Here is a 27,376-nt window from a genome sequence, read left to right on the forward strand (position 1 = left end):
CCCCTGTGATACTACCTGCAGGATCCAGGGGTCCACTTGCGAGTGAGCCCACTGCGCGTTGAAATTTTTGAGACGGGCCCCCACCGTGCCTGAGTCCGCTTGTAAAGCCCCAGCGTCATGCTGAAGACTTGGCAGAAGCGGGGGAGGGCTTCTGCTCCTGGGAAGAGGCTGCCTGGTGCAGTCTTTTTCCCCTTCCTCTGCCCCGGGGCAGAAATGAGTGGCCTTTTGCCCGCTTGTTCTTATAGGAACGAAAGGACTGAGCTTGAAAAGACGGTGTCTTTTTCTGCTGAGAGGTGACCTGGGGTAAAAAGGTGGACTTTCCAGCCGTTGCCGTGGCCACCAGGTCTGATAGACCGACCCCAAATAACTCCTCCCCTTTATACGGCAATACTTCCATATGTCGTTTGGAATCTGCATCACCTGACCACTGTCGCGTCCATAACGCCCTTCTGGCAGAAATGGACATCGCACTCACTCTTGATGCCAGGGTGCAAATATCCCTCTGTGCATCTCGCATATATAGTAATGCATCCTTTAAATGCTCTATAGTTAATAAAATACTGTCCCTATCCAGGGTATCAATATTTTCATTCAGGGAATCCGACCAAGCCACTCCAGCACTGCACATCCAGGCTGAGGCGATTGCTGGTCGCAGTATAACACCAGTATGTGTGTATATACCTTTTAGGATATTTTCCAGCCTTCTATCAGCTGGTTCCTAGAGGGCGGCCGTATCAGGAGACGGTAACGCCACTTGTTTTGATAAGCGTGTGAGCGCCTTATCTACCCTAGGGGGTGTTTCCCAACGTGCCCTAACCTCTGGCGGGAAAGGGTATAGTGCCAATAATTTGTTAGAAATTAGCAGTTTTTTTATCGGGGGAAACCCACGCTTTATCACACACCTCATTTAATTCCTCTGATTCAGGAAAAACTACTGGTAGTTTTTTCACACCCCACATAATACCCTTTTTTGTGGTACTTGTAGTGTCAGAAATGTTCAATGCCTCCTTCATTGCCGTGATCATGTAACGTGTGGCCCTACTGGACATTACGTTTGTCTCCTCACCGTCGACACTGGATTCAGTATCTGTGTCTGGGTCTGTGTCGACCATCTGAGGTAACGGGCGTTTTAGCGCCCCTGACGGTGTCTGAGACGCCTGAACAGGCACTAACTGATTTGCCGGCTGTCTCATGTCGTCAACAGTTTTTTGCAAAGTGCTGACATTGTCACGTAATTCTTTAAATACGACCATCCAGTCAGGTGTCGACTCCCTAGGGGGTGACATCACTAATACAGGCAATTGCTCTGCTTCCACATCATTTTCCTCCTCATACATGTCGACACAATCGTACCGACACCCAGCACACACACAGGGAATGCTCTGATAGAGGACAGGACCCCACTAGCCCTTTGGGGAGACAGAGGGAGAGTTTGCCAGCACACACCAGAGCGCTATATATATATATATATATACATACAGGGATAACCTTATATAAGTGTGACTCCCTGTTATAGCTGCTGTATTTATATATTAGCTGCCAATAGTGCCCCCCCTCTCTGTTTTACCCTGTTTCTGTAGTGCAGGACTGCAGGGGAGAGTCAGGGAGCCGTCCTTCCAGCAGAGCTGGGAAAGAAAATGGCGCTTGTGTGCTGAGGAGAAAGGCTCCGCCCCCTTCACGGCGGCCTTTTCTCCCGCTTTTTTCAGGAAAACTGGCAGGGGTTAAATGCATCCATATAGCCCAGGAGCTATATGTGATGCATTTCTTTAGCCATATAAGGTTTTTACAGTGTTTTATTGCGTCTCAGGGCGCTCCCCCCCAGCGCCCTGCACCCTCAGTGACCGGAGTGTGAAGTGTGCTGAGAGCAATGGCGCACAGCTGCAGTGCTGTGCGCTACCTTATTTGAAGACAGGAACGTCTTCTGCCGCCGATTTCTCCGGACCTCTTCGCTCTTCTGGCTCTGTAAGGGGGCCGGCGGCGCGGCTCCGGGACCCATCCAGGCTGAACCTGTGATCGTCCCTCTGGAGCTAATGTCCAGTAGCCAAGAAGCCCAATCCACTCTGCACGCAGGTGAGTTCGCTTCTTCTCCCCTTAGTCCCACGATGCAGTGAGCCTGTTGCCAGCAGGACTCACTGAAAATAAAAAACCTATTTAAACTTTTACTTCTAAGCAGCTCAGGAGAGCCACCTAGTGTGCACCCTTCTCGTTCGGGCACAAAAATCTAACTGAGGCTTGGAGGAGGGTCATAGGGGGAGGAGCCAGTGCACACCAGCTAGTCTAAAGCTTTTACTTTTGTGCCCAGTCTCCTGCGGAGCCGCTATTCCCCATGGTCCTTACGGAAGTCCCAGCATCCACTAGGACGTCAGAGAAATGCAAATAAAACCGTACTGGCGTTAAATCCGAACCCGCTCATCTCTCATTTCTAGGCGCTGCCAATGACTCCTCACGTGGGCACAGACGTCCAGTCTGCGTTGTATATCTCTTATTGTTCCCTGTGTCAGGGGCCGGAGGTGAAACATATAACGTGCTGACGGGTGAGCGCCGGTGTCTGCCGGAGATCCGCCACATCTGGCCGTCCTGTATAGATGGCAGTGCACATTCTCCGCGTCACCTGTGCCAATCATTCAGCGCTATAGGTGAATATGAGGCAGTTACGTCGCGGTGTAACCAGGACGTATAATGTATTATGCAGGTCGCTACACACAATGACCAGTGAGTGCCGCAGATACAAGGTACAGCATGGCTAGAACACGGAGGTAGGTGACTGACACCTGTCCTGTCTCATGTCAGACACCAGCGGGAGGCGCCACACACAGCAGCTGATAATTATGTGCCCCCGCTTCCTTCCATCACACAGTACACAGACGCCACTACTAAGTAATAACCAATGGTCCAATACTAACGGAGCGCGAGCCAATACAGGTACTGTGCCTAATAAATTGGGGATGATGCGCTGATACACAGATTTACTATGGGGTCTAACCTTGGAGAGAGATAAAGTGCCAGACAATCAGCTCATAACTGTCATTTCCAAACACAGCCTGTGACATGGCAGTTAGAGGCTGATTGGCTGCTACTTTATGTTGTGGCGTAGTACATACGCCCCTATGGGGTAGCCATATTAATCGTCATTATGGGGGGGGTGGGGGGGGGGGGGTATCAGACCATGTTATGTACACTGATAGCGATCCCCCCCCCATGTATGACTCCGGCGATGTGTGCCCTGTGACATGTTGTAGACAGCACACCGATGTGCAGCGTCACTGACCACGGCCAGGTCATGTTGAGGGTGTAGTGTCCTATGTCTGTATAGGGAGTAATAGATGTATTATGGTCATGGCCAGCTCATGTTGGGGTGTAGTGTCCTATGTCTGTATAGGGAGTAATAGATGTATTATGGTCATGGCCAGTGGTCAGGTCATGTTGGGGTGTAGTGTCCTATGTCTGTATAGGGAGTAATAGATGTATTATGGTCATGGCCAGTGGTCAGGTCATGTTGGGGTGTAGTGTCCTATGTCTGTATAGGGTGTAATGGATGTATTATGGTCATGGCCAGTGGTCGGGTCATGTTGGGGTGTAGTGTCCTATGTCTGTATAGGGTGTAATAGATGTATTATGGTCATGGTCAGTGGTCAGGACATGTTGGGGTGTAGTGTCCTATGTCTGTATAGGGTGTAATAGATGTATTATGGTCATGGTCAGTGGTCAGGTCATGTTGGGGGTGTAGTGTCCTATGTCTGTATAGGGTGTAATAGATGTATTATGGTCATGGTCAGTGGTCAGGACATGTTGGGGTGTAGTGTCCTATGTCTGTATAGGGTGTAATAGATGTATTATGGTCACGGCCAGGGGTCAGGTCATGTTGAGGGTGTAGTGTCCTATGTCTGTATAGGGAGTAATAGATGTATTATGGTCATGGCCAGTGGTCAGGTCATGTTGGGGTGTAGTGTCCTATGTCTGTATAGGGTGTAATAGATGTATTATGGCCAGTGGTCAGGTCATGTTGGGGGTGTAGTGTCCTATGTCTGTATAGGGAGTAATAGATGTATTATGGTCATGGCCAGTGGTCAGCTCATGTTGGGGTGTAGTGTCCTATGTCTGTATAGGGTGTAATAGATGTATTATGGTCACGGCCAGTGGTCAGGTCATGTTGGGGGTGTAGTGTCCTATGTCTGTATAGGGTGTAATAGATGTATTATGGTCATGACCAGTGGTCAGGTCATGTTGGAGGTGTAGTGTCCTATGTCTGTATAAGGTGTAATAGATGTATTATGGTCATCGCCAGTGGTCAGGACATGTTGGGGTGTAGTGTCCTATGTCTGTATAGGGTGTAATAGATGTATTATGGTCACGGCCAGTGGTCAGGTCATGTTGGGGGTGTAGTGTCCTATGTCTGTATAGGGTGTAATAGATGTATTATGGTTATGTCCAGCGGTCAGGTCATGTTGGGGGTGTAGTGTCCTATGTCTGTATAAGGTGTAATAGATGTATTATGGTGATGGCCAGGGGTCAGGTCATGTTGGGGTGTAGTGTCCTATGTCTGTATAGGGTGTAATAGATGTATTATGGTCATGGCCAGTGGTCAGGTCATGTTGGGGTGTAGTGTCCTATGTCTGTATAGGGTGTAATAGATGTATTATGGTCATGGCCAGTGGTCAGGACATGTTGGAGGTGTAGTGTCCTATGTCTGTATAGGGTGTAATAGATGTATTATGGTCATGGCCAGTGGTAAGGTCATGTTGGGGTGTAGTGTCCTATGTCTGTATAGGGTGTAATAGATGCATTATGGTCATGGTCAGTGGTCAGGTCACGTTGGGGTGTAGTGTCCTATGTCTGTATAGGGTGTAATAGATGTATTATGGTGATGGCCAGGGGTCAGGTGATGTTGGGGTGTAGTGTCCTATGTCTGTATAGGGTGTAATAGATGTATTATTGTCATGGTCAGTGGTCAGGACATGTTGGGGTGTAGTGTCCTATGTCAGTATAGGGTGTAATGGATGTATTATGGTCATGGCCAGTGGTCAGGTCATGTTGGGGTGTAGTGTCCTATGTCTGTATAGGGTGTAATAGATGTATTATGGTGATGGCCAGGGGTCAGGTGATGTTGGGGTGTAGTGTCCTATGTCTGTATAGGGTGTAATAGATGTATTATGGTCATGGTCAGTGGTCAGGACATGTTGGGGTGTAGTGTCCTATGTCTGTATAGGGTGTAATGGATGTATTATGGTCATGGCCAGTGGTCAGGTCATGTTGGGGTGTAGTGTCCTATGTCTGTATAGGGTGTAATAGATGTATTATGGCCAGTGGTCAGGTCGTGTTAGGGGTGTAGTGTCCTATGTCTGTATAGGGTGTAATAGATGTATTATGGTCATGTCCAGTGGTCAGGTCATCTTGGGGGTGTAGTGTACTATGTCTGTATAGGGTGTAATAGATGTATTATGGTCATGGCCAGGGGTCAGGTCATGTTGGGGTGTAGTGTCCTATGTCTGTATAAGGTGTAATAGATGTATTATGGTCACAGCCAGGGGTCAGGTCATGTTGGGGTGTAGTGTCCTATGTCTGTATAGGGTGTAATAGATGTATTATGGTCATGGTCAGTGGTCAGGACATGTTGGAGGTGTAGTGTACTATGTCTGTATAGGGTGTAATAGATGTATTATGGTCATGTCCGGTGGTCAGGTCATGTTGGGGTGTAGTGTCCTATGTCTGTATAGGCTGTAATAGATGTATTATGGTTAGTGATCAGGTCATGTTGGGGTGTAGTGTCCTATGTCTGTATAGGGTGTAATAGATGTATTATGGTCATGTCCAGTGGTCAGGTCATGTTGAGGGTGTAGTGTCCTATGTCTGTATAGGGTGTAATAGATGTATTATGGTCATGGCCAGCGGTCAGGTCATGTTGGGGTGTAGTGTTCTATGTCTGTATAGGATGTAATAGATGTATTATGGTCTTGGCCAGTAGTCAGGACATGTTGGGGTGTAGTGTCCTATGTCTGTATAAGGTGTAATAGATGTATTATGGCCAGTGGTCAGGTCATGTTGGGGTGTAGTGTCCTATGTCTGTATAAGGTGTAATAGATGTATTATGGCCAGTGGTCAGGTCATGTTGGGGTGTAGTGTCCTATGTCTGTATAGGGTGTAATAGATGTATTATGGCCAGTGGTCAGGTCATGTTGGGGTGTAGTGTCCTATGTCTGTATAAGGTGTAATAGATGTATTATGATCATGGCCAATGGTCAGGTCATGTTGGGGGTGTAGTGTCCTATGTCTGTATAGGGTGTAATAGATGTATTATGGTCATGGCCAGTGGTCAGGTCATGTTGGGGGTGTAGTGTCCTATGTCTGTATAGGGTGTAATAGATGTATTATGGTCATGGCCAGTGGTCAGGTCATGTTGGGGTGTAGTGTCCTATGTCTGTATAGGGTGTAATAGATGTATTATGGTCAGTGGTCAGGTCATGTTGGGGGTGTAGTGTCCTATGTCTGTATAGGGTGTAATAGATGTATTATGGTCATGGTCAGGACATGTTGGGGTGTAGTGTCCTATGTCTGTATAGGGTGTAATAGATGTATTATGATCATGGCCAGTGGTCAGGTCATGTTAGGGGTGTAGTGTCCTATGTCTGTATAGGGTGTAATAGATGTATTATGGTCATGGCCAGTGGTCAGGACATGTTGGGGGTGTAGTATCCTATGTCTGTATAGGGTGTAATAGATGTATTATGGCCAGTGGTCAGGTCATGTTAGGGGTGTAGTGTCCTATGTCTGTATAGGGTGTAATAGACGTATTATGGTCATGGCCAGTGGTCAGGTCATGTTGGGGTGTAGTGTCCTATGTCTGTATAGGGTGTAATAGATGTATTATGGTCGCGGCCAGTAGTCAGGTCATGTTGGGATGTAGTATCCTATGTCTGTATAGGGTGTAATAGATGTATTATGGTCATGGCCAGTGGTCAGGTCATGTTGGGGTGTAGTGTCCTATGTCTGTATAGGGTGTAGTAGATGTATTATGGTCATGGCCAGTGGTCAGGTCATGTTGGGGTGTAGTGTCCTATGTCTGTATAGGGTGTAATAAATGTATTATGGTCATGGCCAGTGGTCAGGTCATGTTGGGTGTGTAGTGTCCTATGTCTGTATAGGGTGTAATAGATGTATTATGGACATTGCCAGTGGTCAGGTCATGTTGGGGGTGTAGTGTCCTATGTCTGTATAGGGTGTAATAGATGTATTATGGTCATGGCCAGTGGTCAGGTCATGTTGGGGGTGTAGTGTCCTATGTCTGTATAGGGTGTAATAGATGTATTATGGCCAGTGGTCAGGTCATGTTGGGGTGTAGTGTACTATGTCTGTATAGGGTGTAATAGATGTATTATGGTCATGGCCAGTGGTCAGGTCATGTTGGGGTGTAGTGTCCTATGTCTGTATAGGGTGTAATAGATGTATTATGGCCAGTGGTCAGGTCATGTTAGGGGTGTAGTGTCCTATGTCTGTATAGGGTGTAATAGATGTATTATGGCCAGTGGTCAGGTCATGTTGGGGTGTAGTGTACTATGTCTGTATAGGGTGTAATAGATGTATTATGGTCATGGCCAGTGGTCGGGTCATGTTGGGGGTGCAGTGTCCTATGTCTGTATAGGGTGTAATACTGTAGATGTATTATGGTCATTACCAGTGGTCAGGTCATGTTGGGGTGTAGTATCCTATGTCTGTATAGGGTGTAATAGAAGTATTATGGTCACGGCCAGTGGTCAGGTCATGTTGGGGTGTAGTGTCCTATGTCTGTATAGGGTGTAATAGATGTATTATGGTCAGGGCCAGTGGTAAGGTCATGTTGAGGTGTAGTGTCCTATGTCTGTATAGGGTGTAACAGATGTATTATGGTCATGTCCAGTGGTCAGGTCATGTTGGGGTGTATGTCCTATGTCTGTATAAGGTGTAATAGATGTATTATGGTCAGTGGTCAGGACATGTTGGGGTGTAGTGTCCTATGTCTGTATAGGGTGTAATAGATGTATTATGGTCATGGCCAGTGGTCAGGTCATGTTGGGGTGTAGTGTCCTATGTCTGTATAGGGTGTAATAGATGTATTATGGTCAGTGGTCAGGACATGTTGGGGTGTAGTGTCCTATGTCTGTATAGGGTGTAATAGATGTATTATGGTCATGGCCAGTGGTCGGGTCATGTTGGGGTGTAGTGTCCTATGTCTGTATAGGGTGTAATAGATGTATTATGGTCATGGCCAGTGGTCAGGTCATGTTGGGGTGTATGTCCTATGTCTGTATAAGGTGTAATAGATGTATTATGGTCAGTGGTCAGGACATGTTGGGGTGTAGTGTCCTATGTCTGTATAGGGTGTAATAGATGTATTATGGTCATGGCCAGTGGTCGGGTCATGTTGGGGTGTAGTGTCCTATGTCTGTATAGGGTGTAATAGATGTATTATGGTCATGGCCAGTGGTCAGGTCATGTTGGGGGTGTAGTGTCCTATGTCTGTATAGGGTGTAATAGATGTATTATGTTCATGGCCAGTGGTCAGGTCATGTTGGGGGTGTAGTGTCCTATGTCTGTATAGTGTGTAATAGATGTATTATGGTCACGGCCAGTGGTCAGGTCATGTTGGGGGTGTAGTGTCCTATGTCTGTATAGGGTGTAAAAGATGTATTATGGTCATGGCCAGTGGTCAGGACATGTTGGGATGTAGTGTCCTATGTCTGTATAGGGTGTAATAGATGTATTATGGTCATGGCCAGTGGTCAGGTCATGTTGGGGTGTAGTGTCCTATGTCTGTATAGGGTGTAATATATGTATTATGGTCATGTCCAGGGGTTAGGTCATGTTGGGTGTGTAGTGTCCTATGTCTGTATAGGGTGTAATAGATGTATTATGGTCATGGCCAGTGGTCAGGTCATGTTGGGGGTGTAGTGTCCTATGTCTGTATAGGGTGTAATAGATGTATTATGGTTATGGCCAGTGGTCAGGTCATGTTGGGGGTGTAGTGTCCTATGTCTGTATAGGGTGTAATAGATGTATTATGGTCAGTGGTCAGGACATGTTGGGGTGTAGTGTCCTATGTCTGTATAGGGTGTAATAGATGTATTATGGTCATGGCCAGTGGTCGGGTCATGTTGGGGTGTAGTGTCCTATGTCTGTATAGGGTGTAATAGATGTATTATGGTCATGGCCAGTGGTCAGGTCATGTTGGGGGTGTAGTGTCCTATGTCTGTATAGGGTGTAATAGATGTATTATGGTCATGGCCAGTGGTCAGGACATGTTGGGGTGTAGTGTCCTATGTCTGTATAGGGTGTAATAGATGTATTATGGTCATGGTCAGTGGTCAGGTCATGTTGGGGTGTAGAGTCCTATGTCTGTATAGGGTGTAATAGATGTATTATGGCCAGTGGTCAGGACATGTTGGGGTGTAGTGTCCTATGTCTGTATAGGGTGTAATAGATGTATTATGGTCACGGCCAGTGGTCAGGACATGTTGGGGTGTAGTGTCCTATGTCTATATACGGTGTAATAGATGTATTATGGTCATGGCCAGTGGTCAGGTCATGTTGGGGTGTAGTATCCTATGTCTGTATAGGGTGTAATAGATGTATTATGGTCATGGTCAGTGGTCAGGTCATGTTGGGGGTGTAGTGTCCTATGTCTGTATAGGGTGTAATAGATGTATTATGGTGACGTCCAGAGGTCAGGTCATGTTGGGGGTGTAGTGTCCTATGTCTGTATAGGGTGTAATAGATGTATTATGGTCAAGGCCAGTGGTCAGGACATGTTGGGGTGTAGTGTCCTATGTCTGTATAGGGTGTAATAGATGTATTATGGTTATGGCCAGTGGTCAGGTCATGTTGGCGGTGTAGTGTTCTATGTCTGTATAGGGTGTAATAGATGTATTATGGTCAAGGCCAGTAGTCAGGACATGTTGGGGTGTAGTGTCCTATGTCTGTATAGGGTGTAATAGATGTATTATGGTCAAGGCCAGTGGTCAGCTCATGTTGGCGGTGTAGTGTCCTATGTCTGTATAGGGTGTAATAGATGTATTATGGTCAAGGCCAGTGGTCAGGACATGTTGGGGGTGTAGTATCCTGTGTCTGTATAGGGTGTAATAGATGTATTATGGTCAAGGCCAGTGGTCAGGACATGTTGGGGTGTAGTGTCCTATGTCTGTATAGGGTGTAATAGATGTATTATGGTCATGGCCAGCAGTCAGGTCATGCTGGAGTGTAGTGTCCTATGTCTGTATAGGGTGAAATAGATGTATTATGGTCATGGCCAGGACATGTTAGGGGTGTAGTGTCCTATGTCTGTATAGGGTGTAATAGATGTATTATGGTCATGGCCAGGTCATGTTGGGGGTGTAGTGTCCTATGTCTGTATAGGGTGTAATAGATGTATTATGATCATGGCCAGGGGTCAGGTCATGTTGGGGGTGTAGTGTCCTATGTCTGTATAGGGTGTAATAGATGTATTATGGTCATGGCCAGGGGTCCGGTCATGTTGGTAGTGTAGTGTCCTATGTCTGTATAGGGTGTAATAGATGTATTATGGTCAGGGCAAGTGGTCAGGTCATGTTGGGGGTGTAGTGTCCTATATCTGTATAGGGTGTAATAGAAGTATTATGATAATGGCCAGTGGTCAGGACATGTTGGGGTGTAGTGTCCTATGTCTGTATAGGGTGTAATAGATGTATTATGGTTATGGCCAGTGGTCAGGTCATGTTGGCGGTGTAGTGTCCTATGTCTGTATAGGGTGTAATAGATGTATTATGGTCAAGGCCAGTAGTCAGGACATGTTGGGGTGTAGTGTCCTATGTCTGTATAGGGTGTAATAGATGTATTATGGTCAAGGCCAGTGGTCAGGTCATGTTGGCGGTGTAGTGTCCTATGTCTGTATAGGGTGTAATAGATGTATTATGGTCAAGGCCAGTGGTCAGGACATGTTGGTGGTGTAGTATCCTGTGTCTGTATAGGGTGTAATAGATGTATTATGGTCAAGGCCAGTGGTCAGGACATGTTGGGGTGTAGTGTCCTATGTCTGTATAGGGTGTAATAGATGTATTATGGTCATGGCCAGCAGTCAGGTCATGTTGGAGTGTAGTGTCCTATGTCTGTATAGGGTGTAATAGATGTATTATGGTCATGGCCAGTGGTAAGGTCATCTTGGGGGTGTAGTGTCCTATGTCTGTATAGGGTGTAATAGATGTATTATGGTCATGGCCAGCAGTCAGGTCATGTTGGGGTGTAGTGTCCTATGTCTGTATAGGGTGTAATAGATGTATTATGGTCATGTCCAGTGGTCAGGTCATGTTGGGGTGTAGTGTACTATGTCTGTTTAGGGTGTAATAGATGTATTATGGTAATGTCCAGTGGTCAGGTCATGTTGGAGGTGTAGTGTCCTATGTCTGTATAGGGTGTAATAGATGTATTATGGTCATGTCCAGTGGTCAGGTCATGTTGGGGTGTAGTGTCCTATGTCTGTATAGGGTGTAATAGATGTATTATGGTCATGTCCAGTGGTCAGGTCATGTTGGGGTGTAGTGTCCTATGTCTGTATAGGGTGTAATAGATGTATTATGGTCATGGCCAGTGGTCAGGTCATCTTGGGGGTGTAGTGTCCTATGTCTGTATAGGGTGTAATAGATGTATTATGGTCATGGCCAGCAGTCAGGTCATGTTGGGGTGTGGTGTCCTATGTCTGTATAGGGTGTAATAGATGTATTATGGTCATGTCCAGCGGTCAGGTCATGTTGGGGTGTAGTGTACTATGTATGTTTAGGGTGTAATAGATGTATTATGGTCATGGCCAGTGGTCAGGTCATGTTGGGGTGTAGTGTCCTATGTCTGTATAGGGTGTAATAGATGTATTATGATCAGGTCCAGTGGTCAGGTCATGTTGGGGTGTAGTGTCCTATGTCTGTATAGGGTGTAATAGATGTATTATGGTCATGGCCAATGGTCAGGTCATGTTGGGGGTTTAGTGTCCTATGTCTGTATAGGGTGTAATAGATGTATTATGGTAATGTCCAGTGGTCAGGTCATGTTGGAGGTGTAGTGTCCTATGTCTGTATAGGGTGTAATAGATGTATTATGGTCATGACCAGTGGTCAGGTCATGTTGGGGTGTAGTGTCCTATGTCTGTATAGGGTGTAATAGATATATTATGGTCATGGCCAGTGGTCAGGTCATGTTGGGGTGTAGTGTCCTATGTATAGGGTGTAATAGATGTATTATGGTCACGGTCAGTGGTCAGGTAATGTTGGGGTGTAGTGTCCTATGTCTGTATAGGGTGTAATAGATGTATTATGGTCATGGCCAGTGGTCAGGTCATGTTGGAGGTGTAGTGTCCTATGTCTGTATAGGGTGTAATAGATGTATTATGGTCATGACCAGTGGTCAGGTCATGTTGGAGGTGTAGTGTCCTATGTCTGTATAAGGTGTAATAGATGTATTATGGTCATCGCCAGTGGTCAGGACATGTTGGGGTGTAGTGTCCTATGTCTGTATAGGGTGTAATAGATGTATTATGGTCACGGTCAGTGGTCAGGTAATGTTGGGGTGTAGTGTCCTATGTCTGTATAGGGTGTAATAGATGTATTATGGTCACGGTCAGTGGTCAGGTCATGTTGGGGTGTAGTGTCCTATGTCTGTATAGGGTGTAATAAATGTATTATGGTCATGGTCAGTGGTATGGTCATGTTGGGGGTGTAGTGTCCTATGTCTGTATAGGGTGTAATGGATGTATTATGGTCATGGCCAGTGGTCAGGTCATGTTGGGGTGTAGTGTCCTATGTCTGTATAGGGAGTAATAGATGTATTATGGTCAGGTCATGTTGGGGTGTAGTGTCCTATGTCTGTATAGGGTGTAATAATAAGATTTTACTTACCGGTAAATCTATTTCTCGTAGTCCGTAGTGGATGCTGGGGACTCCGTAAGGACCATGGGGAATAGACGGGCTCCGCAGGAGACAGGGCACTTTAAGAAAGAATTAGGAATACTGGTGTGCACTGGCTCCTCCCTCTATGTCCCTCCTCCAGACCTCAGTTAAGGAAACTGTGCCCGGAAGAGCTGACAGTACAAGGAAAGGATTTTGGAATCCAGGGTAAGACTCATACCAGTCACACCAATCACACCGTATAACTTGTGATAAACTTACCCAGTTAACAGTATGAACAACAACAGAGCATCAGACCAACCTGATGCAACCGTAACATAACCCTTATGTAAGCAATAACTATATACAAGCATTGCAGAAGAAGTCCGCACTTGGGACGGGCGCCCAGCATCCACTACGGACTACGAGAAATAGATTTACCGGTAAGTAAAATCTTATTTTCTCTAACGTCCTAGTGGATGCTGGGGACTCCGTAAGGACCATGGGGATTATACCAAAGCTCCCAAATGGGCGGGAGAGTGCGGATGACTCTGCAGCACTGAATGAGCAAACACAAGGTCCTCCTCAGCCAGGGTATCAAACGTGTAGAATTTTGCAAAAGTGTTTGAACCCGACCAAGTAGCTGCTCGGCAAAGCTGTAATGCCGAGACCCCTCGGGCAGCCGCCCAAGAAGAGCCCACCTTCCTTGTGGAATGGGCTTTTACTGATTTTGGAGGCGGCAATCCAGCCGCAGAATGAGCCTGCTGAATCGTGTTACAGATCCAGCGAGCAATAGTTTGCTTTGAAGCCGGAGCACCCAGCTTGTTGGATGCATACAGGATAAACAGCGACTCAGTTTTCCTGACTCCAGCCGTTCTGGCTACATAAACCTTCAAAGCCCTGACTACCCCTAGTAACTTGGCATCCTCCAAGTCACGAGTAGCCGCAGGCACCACAATAGGTTGGTTCAAATGAAAAGATGACACCACTTTTTGCAGAAATTGCGGACGAGTCCATAATTCTGCCCTGTCCATATGGAAAACCAGATAGGGGCTTTTATGTGACAAAGCCGCCAATTCTGACACACGCCTAGCCAAAGCTAAGGCCAACAGCATGACCACCTTCCACGTGAGATATTTTAACTCCACGGTTTTAAGTGGCTCAAACCAGTGTGATTTCAGGAAACTCAACACCACGTTAAGATCCCAATGTGCCACTGGTGGCACAAAAGGGGCTGAATATGCAGCACTCCCTTTACAAACGTCTGAACTTCAGGAAGAGAAGCCAGTTCCTTTTGAAAGAAAATGGATAGGGCTGAAATCTGGACCTTAATGGACCCCAATTTTAAGACCAGAGTCACGAGCTCCTGAGCCTTCTCTGCCGGGAGAAAAACCTTCTTCTGGTCTGTGTCCAGAATCACGCCCAGGAAGGGCAGACGCATCGTAGGAATCAGCTGCGACTTTGGAATATTCAGAATCCAGCCGTGCTGTTGCAACACTTCCCGAGAGTGTGCTACGCTGATCAGCAACTGCTCTCTGGACCTCGCCTTTATGAGGAGATCGTTCAAGTATGGGATAATTGTGACTCCTTGCCTTCGCAGAAGCACCATCATTTCTGCCATTACCTTGGTAAATTTTCTCGGTGCCGTGGACAGACCAAACGGCAACGTCTGGAATGGGTAATGACAATCCTGTACCACAAATCTGAGGTACGCCTGATGAGGTGGATAAATGGGGACATGAAGGTATGCATCCTTTATGTCCAGAGACACCATAAAATCCCCCCCTTCCAGGCTTGCGATGACCGCTCTGAGCGATTCCATCTTGAACTTGAACCTTTTCAGGTATATGTTCAGGGATTTTAAATTCAATATGGGTCTGACCGAACCGTCCGGTTTCGGTACTACAAACATGGTCGAATAATAACCCTTTCCTTGTTGAAGGAGGGGAACCTTGACCACCACCTGCTGAAGATACAATTTGTGAATTGCAGTTAACACTATTTCCCTCTCGTGGGGGGAAGCCGGCATGGCCGTCGGTGAGGGGCATCTTCTCAAAGTCCAGCTTGCATCCCTGAGACACCATATCTATTGCCCAGGGATCTAACAGGGAGTGAACCCACTTGTGGCTGAACTTACGCAGGCGTGCCCCCACCGGGCCTAGCTCTGCCTGTGGAGCCCCAGCGACATGCGGTGGATTTTTGTAGAGGCCGGGGAGGACTTCTGTTCCTGGGACCTAGCTGTGTTGTACAGCTTCTTTCCTCTGCCCCCGGCTCTGACAAGAAAGGACGCACCTCGGACTTTCTTGTTTCTTTGTTCTAAAGGCTGCATTTGATAATGTCGTGCTTTCCTAGGCTGTGCAGGAATATAAGGCAAAACATCAGAATTACCAGCTATAGCTCTGGAGACCAGGTCCGAGAACCCTTCTCCACACAATCCTCAGCCTTCCATATGCCTCTTAAGTCGGCATCATCTGTCCACTGCATATTCTACAGGACACGTCAAGCAGAAATCGACATAGCTTTGTCTCTAGGACCCAGTATACTCATGTCTCTTTGGGCATGTTTTATATATATATATATATATATATATATATATATATATATATATATATATATATATATATATATATATATACATATATATAAATCTCTTAAGACAGCATCTTTAATATATATATATATATATATATATATATATATCTCTATATATATCTCTATATATACATATATCTATATATATCTACATACTAGGGTCTCAATCTCTGCTGATAAGGTACCTGTCCACGCTGCCCCAGCGCTATAAACCCATGCCGACACAATCGCCGGTATGAGTAGTGTACCAGAATGTGCACGCTATCTGCAGGATCCCTGAGAATAGCTGTTACGACAGGTTACCTTTTGGGCAAACGTGACACCCTAGGGGAAGATTCCCATCGTATCCTGGCCCTAGTGGGGAAAGGATACTGCCTGAGAATTCTTTGTGGGAAGCTGCAGTCTCTTGTCTGGAGATTCCCGCTCTTTTTCCTCATGAGAGGAGGGAAATTTACCTCAGCTTTCTTCCCCTTAAACATGTGTACCCTTGTGTCAGGGACAGATGAGTCATCAGTGATATGCAAATCATCTTTATTACAATAATCATATATTGAATACTTTTCTGCCATTTTGGCTGTAACTTTGCATTATCGTAGTCGACACTGGAGTCAATCTCCGTGTAGACATCAGTGTTTATTATTTTGGATAGTGAGCATTGAGAGGCACTGAAGGTCTCTGCGACAGAGGGACAGACATGGGTAGATTTCCTATCTGTTCTCTAATCTTTTGTGCAATAAATTCACCTTAGCAATTAATTACACATATCCAACAGGTGTCGGCGTTGTCGACGGAGACACCATCACACACACATATTTGCTCTATCTCCTCCTTAGGGGAGCCTTTTACCTCAGACATGTCGACACACACGTACAGACACACCACACACACACAGGGGATGCTCTATTTGAAGACAGTTCCCCCACAAGGCCCTTTGGAGAGACAGAGAGAGAGTATGCCAGAACACACCCCAGCGCTATATGACCCAGGAATCACACAGTAACTTAGTGTTAACCCAGTAGCTGCTGTATATATTGTTTTTACGCCAAATTTATGTGCCCCCCCCTCTCTTTTCACCCTCTTCTATCGTGCTTCTGCAGGGGAGAGCCTGGGGAGCTTCCTCTCAGCGGAGCTGTGGAGAGAAAATGGCGCTGGTGAGTGCTGAGGAAGAAGCCCCGCCCCCTCAGCGGCGGGCTTCTGTCCCGCGATTTTGTGTAAAATAATGTCGGGGGCTCATGCATATATACAGCGCCCAACTGTATATATGCTGCTTTTGCCAAGAGGTACCTAATTGCTGCCCAGGGCACCCCCCCCCCCCCTGCGCCCTGCACCCTACAGTGACCGGAGTGTGTGGGTTTAATGTGGGAGCAATGGCGCACAGCTGCAGTGCTGTGCGCTACCTCATATGAAGACTGGAGTCTTCTGCCGCCGCTTTTGACGTCTTCTTGCTTCTCACGCCGGCTTCTGGCTCTGCGAGGGGGACGGCGGCGCGGCTCTGGGATCGGACGACCAAGGGTGCGTTCCTGTGTTCGATCCCTCTGGAGCTAATGGTGTCCAGTAGCCTAAGAAGCATGACCAATCCGCAGTTAGTAGGTCTGCTTCTCTCCCCTCAGTCCCACGTAGCAGAGAGTCAGTTGCCAGCAGATCTCTCTGAAAATAAAAAATCCTAACAAAATACTTTCTTATTAGCAAGCTCAGGAGAGCTCACTGAACAGCACCCAGCTCGTCCGGGCACAGATTCAAACTGAGGTCTGGAGGAGGGACATAGAGGGAGGAGCCAGTGCACACCAGTATTCCTAATTCTTTCTTAAAGTGCCCTGTCTCCTGCGGAGCCCGTCTATTCCCCATGGTCCTTACGGAGTCCCCAGCATCCACTAGGACGTTAGAGAAAGATGTATTATGGTCATGGCCAGTGGTCAGGTCATGTTGGGGTGTAGTGTCCTATGTCTGTATAGGGGCCCTCATTCCGAGTTGTTCGCTCGCAAGGCGATTTTAGCAGAGTTACACACGCTAAGCCGCCGCCTACTGGGAGTGTATCTTAGCTTCTTAAAATTGCGAACGATGTATTCGCAATATTGCGATTACAAACTACTTAGCAGTTTCTGAGTAGCTTCAACCTTACTCGGCATCTGCGATCAGTTCAGTGCTTGTCGTTCCTGGTTTGACGTCACAAACACACCCAGCGTTCGGCCAGACACTCCTCCGTTTCTCCAGCCACTCCCGCGTTTTTTCCGGAAACGGTAGCGTTTTTATCCACACGCCCATAAAACGCCGTGTTTCCGCCCAGTAACACCCATTTCCTGTCAATCACACTACGATCGCCGGAGCGAAGAAAAAGCCGTGAGTAAAAATACTATCTTCATAGCAAAATGACTTGGCGCAGTCGCAGTGCGAACATTGCGCATGCGTACTAAGCAGAAAAACGCTGCGATGCGAAGAAAAATACCGAGCGAATGACTCGGAATGAGGGCCAGGGTGTAATAGATGTATTATGGTCATGTCCAGTGGTCAGGTCATGTTGGGGTGTAGTGTCCTATGTCTGTATAAGGTGTAATAGATGTATTATGGCCAGTGGTCAGGACATGTTGGGGTGTAGAGTCCTATGTCTGTATAGGGTGTAATGGATGTATTATGGCCAGTGGTCAGGTCATGTTGGGGGTGTAGTGTCCTATGTCTGTATAGGGTGTAATAGATGTATTATGGTCATGGTCAGGTCATGTTGGGGGTGTAGTGTCCTATGTCTGTATAGGGTGTAATAGATGTATTATGGTCCCAGCCAGTGGTCAGGTCATGTTGGGGGTGTAGTGTCCTATGTCTGTATAGGGTGTAATAGATGTATTATGGTCCCAGCCAGTGGTCAGGTCATGTTGGGGGTGTAGTGTCCTATGTCTGTATAGGGTGTAATAGATGTATTATGGCCAGTGGTCAGGTCATGTTGGGGGTGTAGTGTCCTATGTCTGTATAGGGTGTAATAGATGTATTATGGTCCCAGCCAGGGGTCAGGACATGTTGGGGGTGTAGTGTCCTATGTCTGTATAGGGTGTAATAGATGTATTATGGCCAGGGGTCAGGACATGTTGGGGGTGTAGTGTCCTATGTCTGTATAGGGTGTAATAGATGTATTATGGCCAGGGGTCAGGTCATGTTGGGGGTGTAGTGTCCTATGTCTGTATAGGGTGTAATAGATGTATTATGGTCCCAGCCAGTGGTCAGGTCATGTTGGGGGTGTAGTGTCCTATGTCTGTATAGGGTGTAATAGATGTATTATGGTCATGGTCAGGACATGTTGGGGTGTAGTGTCCTATGTCTGTATAGGGTGTAATAGATGTATTATGGTCATGGCCAGTGGTCAGGTCATGTTGAGGGTGTAGTGTCCTATGTTTGTATAGGGTGTAATAGATGTATTATGGTCATGGTCAGTGGTAAGGTCATGGTCAGTGGTAAGGTCATGTTGGGGGTGTAGTGTCCTATGTCTGTATAGGGTGTAATGGATGTATTATGGTCACGGCCAGTGGTCAGGACATGTTGGGGTGTAGTGTCCTATGTCTGTATAAGGTGTAATAGATGTATTATGGTCATGGCCAGGGGTCAGGTCATGTTGGGGGTGTAGTGTCCTATGTCTGTATAGGGTGTAATAGATGTATTATGGTCATGGCCAGTGGTCAGGTCATGTTGAGGGTGTAGTGTCCTATGTCTGTATAAGGTGTAATAGATGTATTATGGTCATGGCCAGGGGTCAGGTCATGTTGGGGGTGTAGTGTCCTATGTCTGTATAGGGTGTAATAGATGTATTATGGTCATGTCCAGAGATCAGGTCATGTTGGCGGTGTAGTGTCCTATGTTTCTATGGGGTGTAATAGATGTATTATGGTCATGGCCAGTGGTCAGGTCATGTTGAGGGTGTAGTGTCCTATGTCTGTATAGGGTGTAATAGATGTATTATGGTCATGGTCAGTGGTAAGGTCATGTTGGGGGTGTAGTGTCCTATGTCTGTATAGGGTGTAATGGATGTATTATGGTCAGGGCCAGTGGTCAGGTCATGTTGGGGGTGTAGTGTCCTATGTCTGTATAGGGTGTAATAGATGTATTATGGTCATGGTCAGTGGTCAGGACATGTTGGGGGTGTAGTGTCCTGTGTCTGTATAGGGTGTAATAGATGTATTATGGACATGGCCAGTGGTCAGGTCATGTTGGGGTGTAGTGTCCTATGTCTGTATAGGGTGTAATAGATGTATTATGGTCATGGCCAGGGGTCAGGTCATGTTGGGGGTGTAGTGTCCTATGTCTGTATAGGGTGTAATAGATGTATTATGGTCATGGCCAGGGGTCAGGTCATGTTGGGGGTGTAGTGTCCTATGTCTGTATAGGGTGTAATAGATGTATTATGGTCATTGCCAGTGGTCAGGTCATGTTGGGGGTGTAGTGTCCTATGTCTGTATAGGGTGTAATAGATGTATTATGGTCATTGCCAGTGGTCAGGTCATGTTGGGGGTGTAGTGTCCTATGTCTGTATAGGGTGTAATAGATGTATTATGGTCACGGCCAGTGGTCAGGTCATGTTAGGGCTGTAGTGTCCTATGTCTGTATAGGGTGTAATAGATGTATTATGGTCATAGCCAGCGGTCAGGTCATGTTGGGGGTGTAGTGTCCTATGTCTGTATAGGGTGTAATAGATGTATTATGGTCATGGCCAGTGGTCAGGTCATGTTGAGGGTGTAGTGTCCTATGTCTGTATAGGGTGTAATAGATGTATTATGGTCATGGCCAGTGGTCAGGTCATGTTGAGGGTGTAGTGTCCTATGTCTGTATAGGGTGTAATAGATGTATTATGGTCAGGACATGTTGAAGGTGTAGAGTCCTATGTCTGTATAGGGTATAATATATGTATTATGGTCATGGCCAGCGGTCAGGTCATGTTGGGGTGTAGTGTCCTATGTCCATATAGCGACATTATTCTCTTGTTGACACACATATACAAAGTTCATATTCTTGATTCAGTATCTGAGATGCGATTGCAAACTCCCGAATATTGGCCCAATTTTAATACTAAAATGAGATATTCAAGGTCAAAGGTCACATCATGTGACCTTGAAATGTAAAAGTCATTATTTAAATCTAAAACTATTTTTTATGAAAACTATGGTTCCTTAGCTTCAAATCATGACCAACATGGACGTTCTGCCACAATTAGAAGCAAAGTTATGATATTTTTGAGTTGACCTGGGAAGGATAAACGTTACATTGTGTGCAGCCCTGCTGTAAGAACACTTTGTATCACTGAGGGCTAAACGTTTACATATGAAAGTAACTTTATGTCGTCTATCATCCTTCCAAATTTCAACAACATCTGAGACAGCCGGGTTGACACGCAGAGCTGTCTTAACAGCAGTGTAGGCCCCTGGGCACAACAATGCACTGGGGCCCCTACCCATCCTCCAGTGGTAGGGGTGGGGGGTGCTGTCAGCGGCAGTTTTGATGTCCCGCGGTGGGTAGGGTGTGTTCTATCCTTCGCTCAGCACGTAGGACCTGGAGAAATCATTTCTGCTAATTACTCCTTTACTGCACAGATGGGGCAGGAAGGAGAACACTAAACTGTAGAAGGGGACATTGGGCTGAATGAAGGGGACCGGTACATGACTTACAGGGTGGTAAGGGGTGTTTAATACGTAGGGGAGGGGTTGATAGTGGAGTGGGCTTAATATTCATCATTTTCTGGTGGGGGCAGCTTGCTTTACTGCAGATATCTCCATCCAGTTCCTGGAAATAGATTTCTTAGCTATAATGGGATAAAACAAACTAGAGAGTCTCACCTTTCAGGAGGTGCTGGGGACTAGGGGGATCAGAGGTCAGGGGCCAGAGTAATCTACGACGATAATATAAAACTGTGTATTAGGCGTGTGGAGCTGGAGCAGGGACCAGCTGCTTGAAGGCTGATATCTCTGGTTCTGGGCATAGTATAGACAAGCTGCCAGTGTCCACCAAAAGGGGAGAGTCCCAGCTTTTGGATTATACCCTCAGAAAAACTCTAAGTCAGACAGAACCAGAGATATCTGTCTGGGCAAAGCAATTAATAGGCTTGGATGGGGACCACTGCTTTGAAGTCGGATATCTCCGGTTCTCCAAGGCCGATTTTCCAAAATCTGGTACCCCTGGAAAGAGGGGACCTTCAGCTATTGGTCTATGGCCCTTTTACTCCTGGGGCCCTTGGGCAAGAGCCCATTGAGCCCATACGAAAAGACGTCCCTGTTGACACGTTACTTTTTGTGTGATGATTTGGCATGGAATGACCCATAGAAGGTTGTATATCAGTCATGCTGTACTCTCACAGCCACTTACCTAGCTTGACCTGCAGCGGGGAAGGCTTATAATTCATTGACACCGTTTCCCCCTCTCTGATATCACAGTCTCCATCTGATATCGCTGCTGCCGCAGGGTCCTGTGGGAGAAGGGAAATTCCGGTTATACAGCCATCATCATTGTGCACAGAAAGAAGAATCTGAGTATAATTAATGTTGTGAAGTACTTTAGCATATTACACCTCTCCGCGCCCACTCTTCCTTCAGAGTGTAAGCAGGCGGAGGGCACAGCAGTCCCCCAGCTGGTGAACGCAGAGCAACTTACTGTACATCCTGACTGGCTCTCCCTAGCTGATATGTGCCCAGCAATGCGTGTATGAAGTACCAGGCCTATTCATTACTGAGGGCCCAACGTGCTCGCCCCGAATTCAGCACACTCAGATCTGAAGACGCTCTGGAGTGTGTAGCGGGATCCCTTCGCTCCATCAGCTGTCTCTGTGCACAAGCGTGTACCCCGCTCACACCTGCGCACTTACCCTGCCCGGTGGTGCACACTTTCACCGCTGGTAATTAGTGGTGAGCATCCATCCCATTACAGGTACAATACAGAGGTGCTCCGGGAGTTATGTATCCCCTCGTGATAATGAATAGGCCCCATAGAGATATTCCTGTGCAGCCATGTTTCCCTGCTCTGTTTTCCCCATGCATTTTATTTTTATTTTTTTGTCGTATCGGCATGGGTGAAAACGGACCAAAAAACTGTCGGAAATGCCCGCGAATTTGACAAGACAAGCCGATCCACGTGGTTTTCGCCCGGCCAGATTTTTCGACAAGTCAAAAAATCACGCCGGACTTTGAATAGGTTGAATGTTAATACATCCTGCAAACTGGCAGAAAGCGCAGGAATACCCCCAATAGCATCAATATTATGTCTCCATATCAACATGGATGTTCTATCGACAGTCAAAATGTGGACATGCCCCCTCCTGCTCACCTGTAGGCACACCCCTTCCTCCTGCATACCCCTCCTTCCTGCACACCCCTTCCTTCTACATACCCCTCTTTCCTGCACACCTGTAGGCACACCCCTTCCTCCTGCATACCCCTCCTTTCTGCACACCTGTAGACACACCCCTTCCTCCTGCATACCCCTCGACACACCCCTTCCTACTGCATACCTGTAGACACACCACTCACTCCTGCATACTCCTCACTCCTGCACACCTGTAGGCACACTCCTCCTTCCTACACACCCCTCACTCCTGCATACCCATCCTTGCTGCACACCTGTAAACACACCTCCTTCCTGCGCCCCAGCAGGCACACCCCTCACTCCTGCATGCACACCCCTCCTTCCTGCACACCTGTAGGCACACCCCTCACTCCTGCATAAACCCCCCCTCCTGCTCACCTGTAGGCACACCCCTTCCTCCTGAATACCCCTCCTTCCTGCATACCTGTAGACACACCCCTTCCTCCTGCATACCCCTCACTCCTGCACACCTGAAGGCACACTCCTCCTTCCTGCTCACCAGTAGGCACACCCCTAACTCCTGCATACCCCTCCTTGCTGCACACCTGTAGGCACAACCCTCACTCCTGCATACCCCTCCTTGCTGCACACCTGTAGGCAAACCCCTCCCTCCTGCTCACCTGTAGACACACCCCTTCCTCCTGCATATCCCTCCTTCCTGCATACCCCTCACTCCTGCACACCTGAAGGCACACTCCTCCTTCCTGCTCACCTGTAGGCACACCCCTCACTCCTGCACACCCCTCCTTGCTGCACACCTGTAGGCACAGCCCTCACTCCTGCACACCTGTAGGCACACCCCTCACTCCTGCATACCCATCCTTGCTGCACACCTGTAGGTACACCCCTCACTCCTGCAAACCCCTCCCTCCTGCTCCCCTGTAGGCACACCCCTCCTTCCTGCACACCTGTAGGCTCATGCCTCACTCCTGCATACCCCTCCCTCCTGCTCACCTGTAGGAACACCACTCCTTCCTGCACACCTGTAGGCATACCCCTTCCTCCTGCATACCCCTCCTTCCAGCACACCTGTAGGCACACCCCTTCCTCCTGCATACCCCTCCTTCCTGCTCACCTGTAGGCACACCCCTTCCTCCTGCATACCCCTCCTTCCTGCATACCTGTAGACACACCATTCACTCCTGCATACCCCTCACTCCTGCACACCTGTAGGCACACTCCTCCTTCCTGCTCACCTGTAGACACACCCCTCACCCCTGCATACCCCTCCTTGCTGCACACCTGTAGGCACACCCCTCCTTACTGCTCACCTGTAGGCACACCCCTCACTCCTGCATACCCATCCTTGCTGCACACCTGTAGGCCCACCCCTCTTTACTGCACACCTGTAGGCACACCCCTCCTTCCTGCGCCCCAGCAGGCACAACCCTCACTCCTGCATAACCCTCCGTCCTGCTCACCTGTAGGCACACCCCTCCTTCCTGCACACCTGTAGGCACACCCCTCACTCCTGCATAAACTTTTCTCCTGCTCACCTCTAGGCCCACCCCTTCCTCCTGAATACCCCTCCTTTCTGCATACGTGTAGACACACCCCTTCCTCCTGCATACCCCTCACTCCTGCACCCCTGAAGGCACACTCCTCCTTCCTGCTCACCTGTAGGCACACCCCTCACTCCTGCATACCCCTCCTTGCTGCACACCTGTAGGCACAGCCCTCACTCCTGCATACCCCTCCTTCCTGCACACCTGTAGGCACACCCCTTCCTTCTACATACCCCTCTTTCCTGCACACCTGTAGGCACACCCCTTCCTCCTGCATACCCCTCCTTTCTGCACACCTGTAGACACACCCCTTCCTCCTGCATACCCCTCGACACACCCCTTCCTACTGCATACCTGTAGACACACCACTCACTCCTGCATACCCCTCACTCCTGCACACCTGTAGGCACACTCCTCCTTCCTGCTCACCTGTAGGCACACCCCTCACTCCTGCATACCCATCCTTGCTGCACACCTGTAAACACACCTCCTTGTTGCGCCCCAGCAGGCATACCCCTCACTCCTGCATAACCCTCCCTCCTGCTCACCTGTAGGCACACCCCTCCTTCCTGCACACCTGTAGGCACACCCCTCACTCCTGCATACCCCTCACTCCTGCACACCTGAAGGCACACTCCTCCTTCCTGCTCACCTGTAGGCACACCCCTCACTCCTGCATACCCCTCCTTGCTGCACACCTGTAGGCACAGCCCTCACTCCTGCATACCCCTCCTTGCTGCACACCTGTAGGCAAACCCCTCCCTCCTGCTCACCTGTAGACACACCCCTTCCTCCTGCATATCCCTCCTTCCTGCATACCCCTCACTCCTGCACACCTGAAGGCACACTCCTCCTTCCTGCTCACCTGTAGGCAAACCCCTCACTCCTGCACACCCCTCCTTGCTGCACACCTGTAGGCACAGCCCTCACTCCTGCATACCCCTCCTTGCTGCACACCTGTAGGCACAGCCCTCCTTCCTGCACACCTGTAGGCACACCCCTCACTCCTGCATATCCATCCTTGCTGCACACCTGTAGGTACACCCCTCACTCCTGCAAACCCCTCCCTCCTGCTCACCTGTAGGCACACCCCTCCTTCCTGCACACCTGTAGGCTCACTCCTCACTCCTGCATACGGCTCACTCCTGCACACCACTCCTTCCTGCACACCTGTAGGCATACCCCTTCCTCCTGCATACCCCTCCTTCCAGCACACCTGTAGGCACACCCCTTCCTCCTGCATGCCCCTCCTTCCTGCTCACCTCTAGGCACACCCATCCTTCCTGCACAACTGTAGGCACACCCCTTCCTCCTGCAAACCTGTAGGCACACCCCTCCTTCCTGCACACCTGTAGGCACACCCCTCACTCCTGCAAACCTGTAGGCACACCCCTCACTCCTGCAAACCTGTAGGCACACCCCTCCTTCCTGCACACCTGTAGGCACACCCATCCTTCCTGCACACCTGTAGGCACACCTGTAGGCACACCCCTTACTCCTGCATACACCTCCTTCCTGCACACCTGTAGGCACACCCCTCCCTTTTGCTTTCCTGAAGGTATTCCTCTCCTTCCTACTCACCTGTAGACAGGTGAAGTGACAGGACACAGTAGACCATGGGTCTTCAACCTGCGGCCCTCCAGCTGCTGTGGAACGACATATCCCAGCATTCCCTGCCACAGTTTTGCTATTAAGGCATGCTAAAACTGAGGCAGGGCATGCTGAGGCTGGAGGGCCACTGGTTAAAGCCCCAATATCTAGACATCCAAGTATTAGTATTTTATTGAAACCTTACGCAAAGAAGTATAAAAGTTTTATAAAAAAAAGTGAGTACAATTTCTCGTCTTGTAGACGTTCTCTCTCCCACAACTTCCCGGAACGACAAACCTCCACACAACCCGCAGCAATTTCATAGTCCTAATTAGCGAGAAACCAACTTATTTTCCACTTGGGGACTGTGCAGTTATTGGATTTTGTTATTCTCGGATCAGGGCTGTAGTATAGGGAGATTCTTCTGCACAAAAGACACAACTGACCTTGTCAGGGGCAACTTAAACTAGCGAGGAATAGAGCGCGCATAGAGAAATGCAACCGCGGTATTCCGGAGGGCACTGTTACAGTGTGTGCTACCGTTACACTAAATCAGCTTTATACGCCTCTCACTGCCTGGATAATTACCGCTGGGTGATCACTAACGGGGTCGGGGCACCGAGTGGGAGGGTGGGGGCATAGAGAGAGAAGGTGGGGAACAGAAGAGAGAGAGAGAGAGAGAGAGAGAGAGGGGGCACAGAGAGAGAGGGTGGGGGAACAGAGAGATAGGGTGGGGAACAGAGAGAGACAGACAGAGTGTGGATGGAAGCGCAGAGTGAGAAGGTGGGGAACAGAGAGAGGGAGTGGAGGCACAAAGAGAGAAGGTAGGGAACAGAGAGAGACACAGACAGAGAGTGGATGGAAGCGCAGAGTGAGAAGGTGGGGAACAGAGGGAGAGGGAGTGGGGGCACAGAGAGAGAGAGAGAGAGAGAGAGAGAGGGTGGGGGAACAGAGAGAGGGTGGGGAACAGAGAAAGACAGACAGAGTGGATGGAAGCGCAGAGTGAGAAGGTGGGGAACAGAGAGAGAGAGGGAGTGGGGGCACAGAGAGAGAGAGAGAGGGTGGGGGAACAGAGAGAGGGTGGGGAACAGAGAAAGACAGACAGAGTGGATGGAAGCGCAGAGTGAGAAGGTGGGGAACAGAGAGAGAGAGGGAGTGGGGGCACAGAGAGAGAGAGAGGGTGGGGGAACAGAGAGAGGGTGGGGGCATAGAGAGAGAAGGTGGGGAACAGAGAGAGGGAGTGGGGGCACAGAGAGAGAGAGAGGGTGGGGGAACAGAGAGAGAGAGAGAGAGAGAGGGTGGGGGAACAGAGAGAGAAGGTGGGGAACAGAGAAAGAGAGACAGAGAGTGGATGGAAGCGCAGAGAGAGAGAGGGAGTGGGGGCACAGAGAGAGAGGGAGTGGGGGCACAGAGAGAGATGGAGTGGGGGCACAGAGAGAGATGGAGTGGGGGCACAGAGAGAGGGAGTAGGGGCACAGAGAGAGAGAG

The 27,376-nt window shown here is 48.4% G+C and overlaps 1 protein-coding gene across 2 annotated transcripts in view; it reads right to left on the reverse strand.

The window, feature by feature from the left end:
- The window catches only part of FAM219A (family with sequence similarity 219 member A), a 165,314-nt gene that overhangs the window by 59,450 nt on the left and 78,488 nt on the right, over positions 1–27,376 (reverse strand). For both annotated transcript variants that reach the window (XM_063957491.1, XM_063957490.1), the window contains exon 2: positions 21,801–21,900. In XM_063957491.1, coding sequence (XP_063813561.1) covers positions 21,801–21,900 — 100 coding nt within the window. The remainder of the gene's footprint in view (positions 1–21,800; positions 21,901–27,376) is intronic.

This window comes from Pseudophryne corroboree, chromosome 1 (assembly GCF_028390025.1).
Source record: "Pseudophryne corroboree isolate aPseCor3 chromosome 1, aPseCor3.hap2, whole genome shotgun sequence".
In the NCBI taxonomy this organism is placed as follows: Eukaryota; Metazoa; Chordata; class Amphibia; order Anura; family Myobatrachidae; genus Pseudophryne; species Pseudophryne corroboree.